Source organism: Rhinopithecus roxellana, chromosome 16 (genome assembly GCF_007565055.1).
Source record: "Rhinopithecus roxellana isolate Shanxi Qingling chromosome 16, ASM756505v1, whole genome shotgun sequence".
Classification (NCBI taxonomy): Eukaryota; Metazoa; Chordata; class Mammalia; order Primates; family Cercopithecidae; genus Rhinopithecus; species Rhinopithecus roxellana.
In genome coordinates, this window is record NC_044564.1 from 19010837 (window position 1) to 19024693 (window position 13857).

The 13857-nt window shown below is 57.7% G+C and overlaps 1 protein-coding gene across 1 annotated transcript in view; it reads left to right on the forward strand.

Moving 5' to 3' along the window:
• Nucleotides 1-935: 935 nt before the first annotated feature.
• PRRX2 (paired related homeobox 2) overlaps nt 936-13857 on the forward strand; it is a 57501-nt gene continuing 44579 nt past the window's right edge. The window contains exon 1 of the mRNA XM_030919876.1: nt 936-1422. Coding sequence (XP_030775736.1) covers nt 1158-1422 — 265 coding nt within the window. The 5' untranslated portion in view covers nt 936-1157. The remainder of the gene's footprint in view (nt 1423-13857) is intronic.

A 13857-nucleotide genomic window follows, 5' to 3' on the forward strand; every position in this document is an offset into this window, starting at 1 on the left:
TAAAAATAAAAAATAAAAACATAATGGTCCTCAGGCTTTCAGGGATGTGTGTGGGCCGGTTTTCCATGTGGGAGCCGGGAAGGGATGTCCCGAAGGCTTCCTCCCGTGGCGACTTTGGCTGATGTGACTTTATGCCTGGTAGTGAGGGCGACAGAGGGATGGGCCGGTGAGCGGCTGCTCTGGAGAAAGAGCCGTGGCATCCGGGGGGCTTAGGGTCTCAGCTCTGCTCACTCCGCACATCTTTTCTGTGCTTTCACTGAAAAACAAAACAAAAACAAGAGCGGACACCTAATCTGCCTCTTTCTTTCCTGTCACCCGTCTCAAGCTGGCTGTCCTCTGTGTGTGCGCTAGGAATCTGCAGCGAAGCGCCTGCCTCCCCTCTTGGTTTTCCTTGGGGAAGGGCCTGGGGCCTCCTGGGGGTGGGCACCGGTTGTGTGGGTGTGTGGGGGACCTGTCAGGGAGCAGCGGGGGAGAGGCGGGGTGGGGGGGGCGTCGCGTACACCCCAGGAGCCTGAGGATGCGCTGCTTGCTGAGAGAGACAGCCTTGGGGCGGGTGGAGTGCACAGAGCTCTCTTGGCCAGTGGGGGCGGGCGGGGCCGTTGTTGGGGGCGCTGGGGGGAGTGAGGCTGGAGCTGGGAGTTGGGGGCTCTTCCCCGTTGTCTCTGGGCCACCCCCTCCACCTGTGGAGGCGATTGTAAAGGGAGGGGGGAATCCCTCTGCCATCACCTCCCAGACACTTAGGGGATGGAAAATGACAAAATACGGAACCTCCCACTCCCTAAAAAGTGGGTGGGGAGGGTGAAGGGAGGACACCCCTTCCCCGCCCCCAGCGCCAGCAGCCGGGGTGGGGGCGGGCGAGGCGCGCGGGGAGGAGGGGGCGGAGGAGAGGACGGAGGGCGAGGTTTGCTTCAAGAAGGGGCGTGTGGCCGGCGCAGCGCGTGCACCAGCGGCTCCCGAGCCAGCGGCCGTGGCTAAGAAGGGGAGGGCGGAAAGTTTGTTTCCCCGACGTCAGCGCCGGGCGGGCCGCGGAGCCAGGAGGCGGCGGGAGCTGGGCAGAGCGCGGGGCGGCCGGGGCGCTCGCTCCGACCCGCGCCCGCGACGCTTCCTGGGACCCGCGCCCTAGACCCCCGCCGGCCCCCCCGGGGCCGCTCGCGGGCATGGACAGCGCGGCCGCCGCCTTCGCCCTGGACAAGCCGGTGCTGGGCCCGGGGCCGCAGCCGCCGCCGCCGCCACCCGCGCTGGGGCCGGGCGACTGCGCCCAGGCGCGCAAGAACTTCTCGGTGAGCCACCTCCTGGACCTGGAGGAGGTGGCGGCGGCCGGGCGGTTGGCGGCACGCCCCGGGGCCAGGGCCGAGGCGCGGGAGGGCGCAGCACGGGAGCCGTCCGGGGGCAGCAGCGGCAGCGAGGCGGCGCCGCAGGACGGTGAGTGCGGCCGGCCAGGGACCGGGGCGGTGGGGCTGGGGCGGTGGGGCCGGGGCGCGGGGCCCGGGGAGCCGGCGCGGGGCGGGCGAAGATGCAGGCGCGTGGTTGGCGGCGGGACCTCCGGGGGCGCGTGTAAGTGACGGTGGGCGGCGATTGACCAGCACTCGGGGCTGGGGGAGGGGGACCCTCTTCTGGTCTTGGGGTGCGTCCCCACGGGGAAGTGCGCTGCCTTCGCTCCCCAGTGCTCGGCTCCCCAACAGCCTGGGAAGTGGGTGTGGCTGCTGCCGCGTTACAACTAGGGAAACCGCGACCTGAGTCGGGCAAAGCCGCTGAGCTGCACGTTGGGGTTTCAAACCCGCCCCCTCCGGCACAAGCGAGCGCCGCCCCAGCTCCTCCTCGGTCTTAAGTCGGGCTCTTTGGGGGGCGAGGGTGCCTGCCTACCCCCACCCTCCAGTTTGCCCCGGGAGCAGCTGCCTCGGTGGAACGGCCCAGCCAGGCCTCTCTTCCCCTGCGGAGGTCAAAGGTCATCAGGAAGGAGCTTTAAAAACAAACAACCCACCCAAGTGGCCTTTTTCAAAAAGTGACATAGGATGGCAGGGTCCTGAGCCCTTGGTAAGAAGGGGAGGGACGGGGGAGGATGGAGAAAAAGCAAAGGCCCCAGCCCTGGACGGTTCAGCGGGGGAGGGGAGGACCGAAGTCCTGGCAGCTCAACACATACTGAGGATGGGGGCCGGGTGATATGAAACCAGGCCCCTGTCCCCTAGCTCTGGGTTGGGCCGGCCTGCTGGGGGCTCTGGGTCCCTGGCCTGATTCCAGCAGCCCTCCCACCGGCTTCTGGTGACCCTGTTCCCCGCACCAGCCTCCAGGTCTCAGGGTGTCCAGGCTGGTGGCTGCGTTCCTCAGCTTTTCAGAGACAGGAGGCACAGGGAAAACAGAGGTGGCTGCAACCTAGTCTGAAACCATGTGCGTCCACGAGGACGCCTGCGACACGCCTGCCTTTCACGGGGCACCTTCTGAGTGCACCCAGCTGCTGTCAGCCTGTGGCTGAGATGAAGCCACTGGCCCCCTCATGGCAGTGGCCACCACTCACCTGCCACAGTGGACTGGCTGCTGGCTGCACCCTCTGGGGTGAGTGTGAAGCCAGCAGACCTCCCAGGAGTTGGGGTTTAGCTCCCCAGTGGAAAAGGGGAGGGGGATGTCGACTCTGGCCCGGAGGAAAGCAGGTGCCCTCTGGTTTGTGCTGGGGGAATGGACCTGCCGGCCCAAGGTCATTTGAGGACCTCAGCGGCTCTCAGCCGGCCCTGCAACCCCAGGACAGAGGAGAGGTCCCAGTTTTACCCTGATGAAGGGAGACTCCAGGGGTTGGGAAGAGAAGGAGGAACAACTTGAAGGTGAAGGGAAAGAAGGAAGGGAGAAGACAAGGAAAGGAGGGAGAGAGAGAGGAGAGACAGAGGAAGAGGAAGGAAAGGAGAGGAGAGAGGGGTGAGGAGCGAAGGAAGGGGGCCAAGGGTGTCTTGTACTCCAGTCCTGGCCAGGGGACGGGATGCCCATTCTGCCCTACCCCTGCTGTGGGGACAGACAGGGAAGGCCGTGATTTTCCCGGACACAGTGTAGAAGGTCTCTGGTGGCGGGTTTCCCCGGGGATCCCAGAACGGCTAGTGTCAACTGGGGATGTGGGCGCCTAGACAAAGCCCTTGGCAGCCTCTGGGCAGCTGGGTGTGCAGTGGGTTAGCCACCTGGGGCTAGCCACTCTCCTGGAGAGCCTGTGAGACCTCCAGGCCTTCTCCTAAGAAGGGGCATGGGCACACTGGGAGTACTCAGGCATGCTTGGGACACACTGGGTGTGGGATCAGGTGGGATAGCATCTGAGCCAGGCTCCAGGAGGCGCTCTTGGGCTGGCCCCTGTCTTGGACGCTACCTAGCTCTGCCCTGAGGACGATGGAGCCCTGGCAGGGAGAGTCCCTGGGCTCCACCAGGGGTGTGGTCTGGATCTGGGTCTGCAGGCAGAAGGTGGAGAGAGGGGACTGCGGGGCAGGCGCCAGTTTCCCACTCATCCCTCTGGGTCAGGCGACCCCACCACTGCCACTTGCTGTGGACTCCCAAGTCCTGAAGGCTCCAAAGGTGGGGGAGATGGGATCCCTCTTTCCCCATCCTGGACCCTTTGAAAGTGGGCAGCCAGGCCGGGCGCGGTGGCTCAAGCCTGTAATCCCAGCACTTTGGGAGCCCGAGATGGGCGGATCACGAGGTCAGGAGATCGAGACCATCCTGGCTAACACAGTGAAACCCCGTCTCTACTAAAAAATACAAAAAAACTAGCCAGGCAAGGTGGTGGGCGCCTGTAGTCCCAGCTGCTCGGGAGGCTGAGGCAGGAGAATGGCGTGAACCCAGGAGGCGGAGCTTGCAGTGAGCTGAGATCCGGCCACTGCATTCCAGCCTGGGCGACAGAGCGAGACTCCGTCTCAAAAAAAAAAAAAAAAAAGAAAGTGGGCAGCCAAACCTCGCTAGGCTTGCCGGGACTGCAAACCCCAGGCCAGTGGGCTGGGTCTTGGGCTGCGGCATCATCCTCCAGTCCCAGACATACAAGAAGAGCCCAGCCCCTCACCAGGGATCCAGACATGCTTGGAGGTGGGTTTTCCGCTGGCTCTTGGAGTTGTTTTCAGGTCCAAAGAAAGAATTGGTCTGGCCGGTGGTGGTGGCTCACACCTATAACCCCAGTGCTTTTGGAGGCTGAGGTGGGTGGATCACTAGAGGTCAGGAGTTTGAGACCAGTCTGGCTAACATGGTGAAACCCCATCTCTACTGAAAATACAAAATTAGCCAGGTGTGGTGGTGCATGCCTGTAATCTCAGCTACTGGAGAAGCTGAGACAGGAGAATCGCTTGAACCCGGGAGGTGGAGGTTGCAGTGAGCCAAGATTGCACCACTGCATACTCCAGCCTGGGCAACAGAATGAGACTGCATCTAAAAAAGAAAGAAAAGAAAAGAAAGAGATTGCACCAAAGAGAGTGTCCCATTAGAAAAATAAGGGTTTGGCTGGGCGTGCAGTGGCTCACACTTGCAATCCCAACACTTTGGGAAGCCGAGATGGTGGATCACGAAGTCAGGAGATTAAGACCATACTGACCAACACAGTGAAACCCTGTCTCTACTAAAAATACAAAAAATTAGCCGGGCGTGGTGATGGGCACCTGTAGTCCCAGCTACTTGGGAAGCTGAGGCAAGAGAAAGGCATGATCCTGGGAGGCAGAGCTTGCAGTGAGCCAAGGTCGCACCACTGTACTCCAGCCTGGGCCACAGAGCGAGACTCATTCTCAAAAAAAATTAGAAAGAAAGAAAAGAAAAATAATGGTTAGCCAGGCATGGTGGCTCACGCCTGTAATCCCAGCACTTTGAGGAGCTGAGGCAGTTGGATCCCAAAGTCAGGAGTTCAAGATCAGCCTGGCCAAGATAGTGAAACTCCGTCTCTACTAAAACTACAAAAATTAGCCAGGTGCCATGGCAGGTGCCTATAATCCCAGCTACTTGGGAGGCTAAGGCAGGAGAATTGCTTGAACCTGGGCGGCAGAGGTTGCAGTGAGCTGAGATTGCACCACTGCACTCCAGCCTGGGCAATAGAGTGAGACTCCGTCTCAAAAAAAAAAAAAAAAAAAAAGAAAGAAAGAAAAATGAGGGTTAATGGGGGACACCAATGAGTTAGGAATTAATATGTGGGATAGCAGGCTCAAACTTTTTTTTTTAATTTAAAATTTTTTTGTTTGCACAAAGCCACCAGTAGATAAAGCCCGCCGCTGCCGGTGACTTTCTAAGACCAGGCTCCCTCCAGAAATGGCCGGGAAGACTGTGGCTTTGACGGTGACTCAGAACAAATCAGAGTCGCGGGTTCCTTCCTCCCCAGCCAAATGCTGAGGGTTGCACCAGGCGCTGAGCTATGCCAAGCACATTAGGAAAACAAACCCTGGTTTGCTGCCTTTGCAATGACTTACAACAGAAGAAACCACATTAATAACTGAGATTTTCTTTAAAGCATTCCCTCCTGTGGGCAGGGCGGAAACAGGGACGTGGACACACTGGGAAAATAAACAAAGTCCCTAGAGCCAGGCAGGAGTGAGGCATCTGGCCAGGGAAGGCTGGGCAGCCAGTGCTCAGGGCTGCTACCTGCTTTGGAAAACCCCAGGATTCACTGCAGGAGAAACCTTGGGATCCCACGTGAATTCACTTTCCATAGATTTGCGAAGATGAAGTGCTTGCATCTAAGGCACGGGACAAGGCAGGGTGAGGTGGGAGCCCTCGGGGAGCTGTCGGTGCATCTGTTAATAGGGGTGAGTCTGGTTTGTAGTGGGGGTCCCCAGGGCTTTCTTAACCCCTGAGTTAAGAGACTGGCAGATCTACCTTCAATTATTTTTTATTGCAGTAAAAGATGCCTAAGATCAGATTGATCATTTTCACCGTTTACAAGAATGTTGTCCGGTGGCATTAAGTCCGTTCACATTGTCATGCACCCGCCACCACCATCCATCTCCAGAACTTTCTCATCTTCCCAAACTGAAACTGCACCCCCTTGAACATGCATTCCCCCTCCCCCAGCCCCTGGCACCCAGCAGTCCGCTTCCTGTCTCTGTGGATTTGACTGCCCTAAGAATCTCGCATATAAGTGGAATCCTACAGTATTTGCCCTTCTGTGATCATCTTATTTCACTTAAAGTGACATGTACGGGGCTCACCCATGTAGCATGCATCAGAGTCTCCTTCCTTCTGAAGGCTGACTCACATTCCAGTGTACGGATGGACCGGACCACATTGTATCCGTTCACCCACCTACAGACATGTGGGTTGTTCCCATCTACTGTGAACGGCACCGCTGTAGACACGGGTATACAATTATCTGTTCAAGTCCCCGCTTTTAATGATTTGGGGTATCTACTCAGCATTGGAATGGCTACATCCTATGGTAGTTCTACCTTTAATTTTTTAATTTTTAATTTTTTGACTTAGTCTTGCTCCATCGACCAGGCTAGAGTGCAGTGGTGCGATCTTGGCTCACTGCAACCTCCACCTCCTGGGTTGAGGTGCTTCTCCTGCCTCAGCCTCCCAAGTAGCTAGGATTGCAGGCGCCTGCCACCATACCTGGCTAATTTTTGTATTTTTATTTTTATTTATTTATTTATTTACTTTTTTGAGATGGAGCCTTGCTCTGTCGTTCAGGCTGGAGTGCAGTGGCGTGATGTCGGCTCACTGCAACCTCCGCCTCCCGGGTTCACGCCATTCTGCTGCCTCAGCCTCCCGAGTAGCTGGGACTACAGGTGCCCGCCACCATGCTTGGCTAATTTTTTTGTATTTTTAGTAGAGACAGGGTTTCACTCTGTTAGCCAGGATGGTCTTGATCTCCTGACCTCTTGATCCGCCGGACTCGGCCTCCCAAAGTGCTGGGATTACAGGCGTGAGCCACCGTGCCCAGCCTGATTTTTGTATTTTTAGTAGAGATAGGGTTTCGCCCTGTTGGCCAAGCTGGTCTCGAACTCCTGACCTCAGGTGATTCACCCACCTCGGCCTCCCAAAATGTTGGGATTACAGGCGTGAGCCACCGTAAGGGACCATAATACTGTTTTCTATGGCTGACTTTGGTTTTTAATTGGCCTCCCTGTAACTGATGCTGAAACGGCATCATCACAAGGCCAGAGCCAGGCTTCGGAGGAAGAGACAGAGGGGTCCGTTCAGAGCCCAGCCTTTGAAAGACAGCTTGCGTTCCTTTCCCTCCCCTCTCCCCTTGCTTCCCCTTTCTCTATTTCCTGGGACAAGGGGAGTCATGCAGTCAGTGAGCACTGGTTGGGGGGCTGGGATGCTCCAGTTGGGGTCCTTGCTTTTGCCGTCCTCTCCGTGTGTGACCGTGGGGGTGTCATGTCCCCTCTGTGTGCCTCGTTCACCACCTGAACAATGGGAGATGGCATACAAGGGTTGGGGGCCCTCCCGACAAATGATGATTTGACTCAGGCTTAGGAACCCCATGATGGGTATGTCTCCCCAGGATGTGGGGTCTGTGAGCCTGGGTCTGAGCTGGGCCTGGTGCCTGGACCCTCAGACAAGTGACCATGTCTCAGCAGGAGCCCGGGAGCAGGGAGGGAGGAGGAGTGAGCGAGAGGCTGAGTGTCCAGGGGGCTTTCCGTTTGGGAGCTGCTGGGCCTCCCAGCGTGGCTGGGGCGGGACAGTGGCCTGCATCTCGGCCTCCTTTTCGCCAGGGAGGGCTGGTTAATTGTTCGTGGTTCCGGGACCACGAGCAACAATCTTGCTCCTCTGTCCAGTAGATCATCTGGGTGGAGCTTGGGGGCCTGGCACAGGAGGCTTAGACCTGCTTGCCCTTCTCTGTGGGCAGAAGCTCAACAGGCTGGAGCCACCACTGTCCCTTCCCAGAAAACTCCAGAAAAGTAGCTTGGGAGCAGTAGTGACAGTGTCGGCTTACACACCACCCTTGACGCCTGGAAAGAACCCTGAGAGTCAGTGTTGCCATCTGTGGGATAGGAACGAGGGCTGTGGTATCCCTCATAGGGTGTGGTGAGCCCTGAGTGGATGAGGGTCCTGGGTACCATGCCTAGTTCGTAGTATCTGCTCAGTAAAGTGTCTCCACCGCAGCTCCTGGAAATGCTCACTGAGGGCCTGTGAGTCTGGCGAGACTGCTGATGTCATCCCTATATTTTGGAGGCCCAGAGAGGCAAAACAACCTGTCTGAGGCCTCACAGCTGTGAAAGCGGGGGAGGGATTTGGTTTTGGATGGCAAGTCCAGGCTGCCCTCTCCTGCACAGTCCTTGGGCTGGAGGAATCAGGGAAGGGGAGCCCGCCTGGCTGTTGGGGAGATTCTGGCTGAGGCTAGTTGTGGACTAAAGCAGGTGGGAGGGACAGGCCCAGAGGGGCGGCACAGAATAGGGCTCTGGGACGGACCTGTGCATATGTTAGGCGCTTCTGAGTGGGTAGGGGCAGGAAGGAAGGTTTGGGGTGGCTTCTCCTGGGCAAGGATGTGGGGTCAGGCTGGACGTGGCAGAACTTGGGGCACTTCCATGGTTTCCTAGATCCTAAAGGACAGTGGCTCACCCAGGGTGGAAGGGGACCTTGGGGGTGATTTAAGGGGACCCAGTGCTTTCCTGAACACACCCTACAGCAATGTGCCAACCTGGGCCAGAGGCTGCACCAGTGGAGCAGAAGTGGGTGGCCATGGTGGGGCTGAAGAAAGGCGTGAGGGGACGTGGTGAGAGTGACCGGGGAGTGACCGGGGAGCCTCATGGGCACAGCAGCCGTGTGCTCTGCGTGTCAGCTGGGGTGTCACAGGCCTCATTGGAGTTGTCCTCCTGCGAGCCGTGTGAAGAAGGTCCTGTGATTATCCCCATTTTATGAAGAGGGAAACTGAGGCTCAGAGAAGTCAAGGTCACTGTTCCTATTCCTGTAAGATTCCAGCCTGGCCTTCCTGGTCCAAAGCCCCTGATCACCACCACTGCCCAAAGCTGCCCCTGGCTCCCAGGAATGCTGGGGTGGCCTGACCGGGGATGTCCACCGCCAGGCAGGCGCGGGCTGCATTCAGGGGGTCGTGGGGTGGCCCGGGGTTGGCTGGGGTTCTCCTCAATATTTCCAGCAACCTGGCCTGGGCCACGTCTCAGGCGTGAGGGAGATGGGTCAGGCCTGGAGAGTGGGGACTGCCCGGGGCTGGGGTGTTTGAAGTGGGAGTGTAGGGGGGATGCCCTTCCCCTCCTGCCCAGAAACAACTGGAATGGCCTCCCTCACCTGTCTCCAGCTGCCCGGATGCACGAGAGCTGTGGAGGGTCCCTGTCTCTGTGGAACAGCAATAGGACAGGTTCCCTTCCCCCTCCATCCCCAGATCCCGCACTTGGTCATTCATTCACTCATTCATTCTACAGTCATTTTACGAACACCTATAATGTGTCAATCCTTGAGTTCCACTGCCGGCCTGTGGTTCCCAGACTTCCAGTTTTCAAGTCCAGTAAAATTCCCAGTAACTGAGAGGAACTGGCAGACAGTGGACAGTGTTAAAGGTTTGCCAAGAAAAGCCATTTACTCGCAGGCCTTATGTCCCCACCCTTTCATCCAAGAAAGAACCTTTTAGTATCTTCATCTCTGAGTAAAGAAAGGTTCTTGGCTGGGCAAGGTGGCTCAGGCCTGTAATCCTAGCACTTTGGGAGGCTGAGGCCGGAGGATTACTTAAGACCAAAAGTTCAAGACCAGCTTGAGCAATGTAGCAAGACCTTGTCTCTACAAATAATACAAATTAAAAACAATTAGCTGAGCATGGTAGTATGCACCTGTAGCCCCAGCTACTCGGGATGCTGAGACAGGTGGATCCCTTGAGCCCAGGATTTCGAGGCTGCAGTCAGCTGCACACCACTGCACTCCAGCCTGGGCAACAGAACAAGACCCTGTCTCAAAAAAATAAAAAATACTAAACAAACAAAAGTTCCCAAAATTGACTTCATTTAGCTTCACAAAAAGCTCACTCGTTGCCCCTATTTTTCTCATTTTGTCAGTGAAAACTTTGTCCTAGGCTGGCATTTGGGAACCACATGGTCTGGCTTTCCCGGACTCCCAGACACAAAGACACACACAGACCCACACCCCCCATGCCACACACACACACACACAACAGGCACACCCCCCTGCCATCATGAAGGCTCCAGCCTGGCCTCCTGGTGGAGCCCTGGCTGTTAGTGGTCAGGGCGGTCACAGCGGCTGGAGAGTAGATAGGCAGACGCATCTGCATCCATATGGGCCAAGGGTTAAGTGCCTTTTGCGAGGTGGTGAGTAGGAGAGAGCTGTGGGAGCTTCCTGTTTAGACAGAGGGAGGTTGGGGAAGTTACCTCGCTGGCTCTCACACTGAACAGACGAAGAGATGGGGCGCCCGGTGGTTAGCATCTGGCAGGTAGGGAGGTGACACGGGCAGCGGGGCAGGTGGCAGAGCATCCCCAGCCTGGGAGAGGCAGAGCTGGCCACGCTGACCCTCCCAAGGAGCATGGGCTTGCCGGGACACCCTGCTGTGGCCAGCACCCTGGAGCCACGGAATCACACCAAGTCCTGGAAGTAAAGCTTGTTAGGAGACCCAGAAAGCACTGGGTCCCCAGTTGCTCTCGCTGCCCTGAGCCCGGCTCCAACCGCCCTGCCTTCCACATCACGGAAGCTGTTTGTGCCCAGCCAGGCTCTGGGGGGCCACCAAGATGACAGGATGGGTCCACATGGGGCCCTTGATGGCTAATGATATCTTTTCTTGTGTCCTAAAAATGAAGCAGGCCCTGGTAGATATTATTTTGGTTTATCTCTGTGATCGATTCTGCTTTTCTATGCATGGGATGGGCAGCCTGGACCTTCCGGTTTGGGGGTGGTAGGAGGGGCTAGGAGTGAATGGGGCGACAGGTCATGGAGCAGCCAAGGAGCTGAGGCCTGTAGAATTGGAGACCGGGCAACAGGCTGCGAGCTGCAAAACTCACGGTCTTTGGAGAAGGCTTGGGAGTGAGACAGTGACAGAGAAGGAGGCCCAGGCTGTCAGGCCTGGAAACCTCCACAGAGGGACCCTCCCCTCAGAGCTGAGCAAACACCTCAGTTGCTTGAGATTTGACAAGGTGAGGGCAGGTGACCTCCCGTAACTCTGCTGCCCAAGAGGCAGTGAGGGGGGCCCCAGCCTAGGAGTCAGGACATGGGGTTCCGGCCTCGCCTCGCCCAGCTCTATAGCTTGAGACACACCCTGTCACTAGTCTGAGCCTCCATGTCCCCATCTGCAAAAGAAGGTTGGATATTTGTTTACAGGCATATTTCGTGTGGTCCCAGGAGTCACTATGTTAGAATCACGCAGGGAGCTGGTGCGTGTTCCTAGGCCCCACCCTGACCCACCGGATGGGACTCGGAGCCTGGGCCTGTGCATCTGCATTCGATAGCACCCCTGCCTAGTGATTCTTGCACCCTGCTGTGGGCTTCCTCCAGAGCTGACTCTACCTCCATCACCCTCCTCAGTTTACCCGGTGGAAAGCGGACCTCTCGAGGGGGTGGAGAGGCTGGGCAGAGCTGCCGCAGGATGTATAAGGCTGGCTCTGGACCTGGAAGGGCTCGGAAGTATCTGGTATACAGGAGAGGGAGGGGGCTGCACTGAGGCTGAGCCCCAGCATCCCCAGGGACTGGATTTTGTGCCGAAGCTGCACTGCCGGGTCTAGGAGGAAGCATTTGCTGTTGACCATCCACCAGCATCCATTGAGCACCTACTGAGTACCAGCCCAAGGCAGCCCAGGGGATTGGAATGCAGGGGTGATGTGATAGGGACAATTCCTGTCTCTTCCTCACCAGCATCCTGACCCCCTCTAGCTTCGGTGGCCAGGGTCAGGGTGTGTGGGGGGGGGGGGGCAGTCAAAAGCCCCCCTGCTGAGCTGGAGCCACTGGACAAGCCCCCTCCTGGCATCCTCCCAACCCCTCCTGCCCCCTGCTACCCTCCCTCCTCCATGGGCTCCCCTCAAAGGGCTCCCTTGGGGATGGGGATCCACTGCCCCTAGGGGGCAGCTGCCTTGCCCCAGACTTTGTCCTCCTGCCTCCACCCCCGCCTCCCTGTCTGTCCTCCCCCACTGCTGGTCTCCCCCTCGCTGGCCTCCCCTCTTGCCGTGGGCGCAGACGTTTACACGCCAGAGATGGCGTTATTAAAAATGACATTTAACCAGAGCTGGAATTACCACGCGGATGGCTGCAAACCTCAGAATCAAAGCAGGAGCCGCCGGGCGGGCGCGCCTGGCAGGGGCCTCGCGGCCTCTCTCGCCGCCAGAGCTCTGCGCGGGCCTCCCATATAAAACCCCGCAGAACGCCAAGGTCTTGAAAGCCAGTGCACCTCCTTTCATTAGACTAACAAATAACACGTAACAGAAAACAGCTGTTAACAGCAGCCCCTAATGCTCTCAAGATGGTGCTTCAGGCAGCCGGTCCAGCCAGTGGGCAGCCGGTGGGCAACCCAGCCTCAGGTGGAGGCTACCCCCAGCCCAGGTGGATGTGGAATGCCTGGCACCCTCCCGTTTTTCCAGGCCTCACGGAAAAACGGACTGGACCCTCTCGGACCTGGGAGCCTCCTTCTCCTTCTGTCCTTCCTCCTGCTCCAGTCATTCACCCCGCTCCTTGTTGAGACCCTGTGTCTGAGGGTCTGTTTGCAAGGGGTTGGGCCCTGGGACAGTGGGAATCAGGGGTGACATAGCCAAGAACATGGGAAGCAATGGCCGGATCTTGAGCTCCAGCCCCGCCTCTGGCCCGCTGAGGGACTGTGGCCAGTTTCTCTCCAAGCTCCTCATTTGTCATCTGGGGAGGACAAGAGTCACACCTTCTTGCAGGGAGGTTTTAAGGATTTGGGAGATGATGGAAGTGGAGTGCTCAGCAGACAGCCAGACAGTGCTCAGAATAAAGAGTATCTGCAATCGTGGTTACAGCTGGGGAACCCAGTGCTCAGAGAAGCTAAGTGACTTGCCCAAGGTCACACAAGGGGTGGAGAAGCCAGAGCCCATGTGCTTTCAGGACACTGTGAAGCAGGGACTGAGGCATTCAGAAGTGGGTGTGAACCAGCCCCTGCCCTCAGAGGGCTTCTAGTCCACAGATGACGCAGAGGGTGAGCTCCCCAGCCCTCACTGTGGCCAGGCAACCCCTCGAGGCCCCCACCACTAACCCTGCGGGCTTGGAAGCCAGAGGGGCCTCCAGATGCAGACATCATTCCAAGTGTGGGTGCTGGGAGACTCAGGGCCTCCCCAGAACCCGAAGCGTGATCCCCGCAGCTCAGAGGGGCTCTGTCCTCAAACCTGGAGAAGGAAGGGCTGCATCCTAGGCTAGGGAGAAAAATCCAGAGAAAACCTCCGTAAGTTGGGAAGAAAGACAAACGGGCATTTTATTTCATTTCCCCTCATGATGAAGCCACAGAAAAGAGACCCCTTTGCCTTCCTCCTAAGAGATGTATGTTAAACTCTGTGCCTCCACACTCCCCACCAAGATCCTGCTCTGCATTTTGATTGCAAGGAAACTGCATAGGATTCTCCTCGTTTGTGCGTTTGTTCAGCGCGCATGCGTGTTGTTTTGAGGCATGGTGCTGGGAAAATCCCAGTGAACAGGCCAGCCCTGGTCCCAAAGGGCATAATCTCAGCACAAAGTGCCCCCAGCTATCCCATTCTTACCATCTGCCAGTCTCTGAGCTCTAGGATTTATGCAGAGCCTCCCACTGAATCACTCAGCAGCCTCACGAGAGAGGTGAAGCTTCATCCTCATCTTACAGGCGAGGAAACCGAGGCTCATGAAGGATAAAGTGACTTGACCTAGGAAATATGCAGTGATCCCCTAGAGCCCAGGATATCACACTGGCCACCCCACGCCGGTGCCTCAGATGGCCAAGGAGCCGTGCGGGGTTCTCTTGCTAAAAGCAGCCTAGGCTCTTCCCCTGGG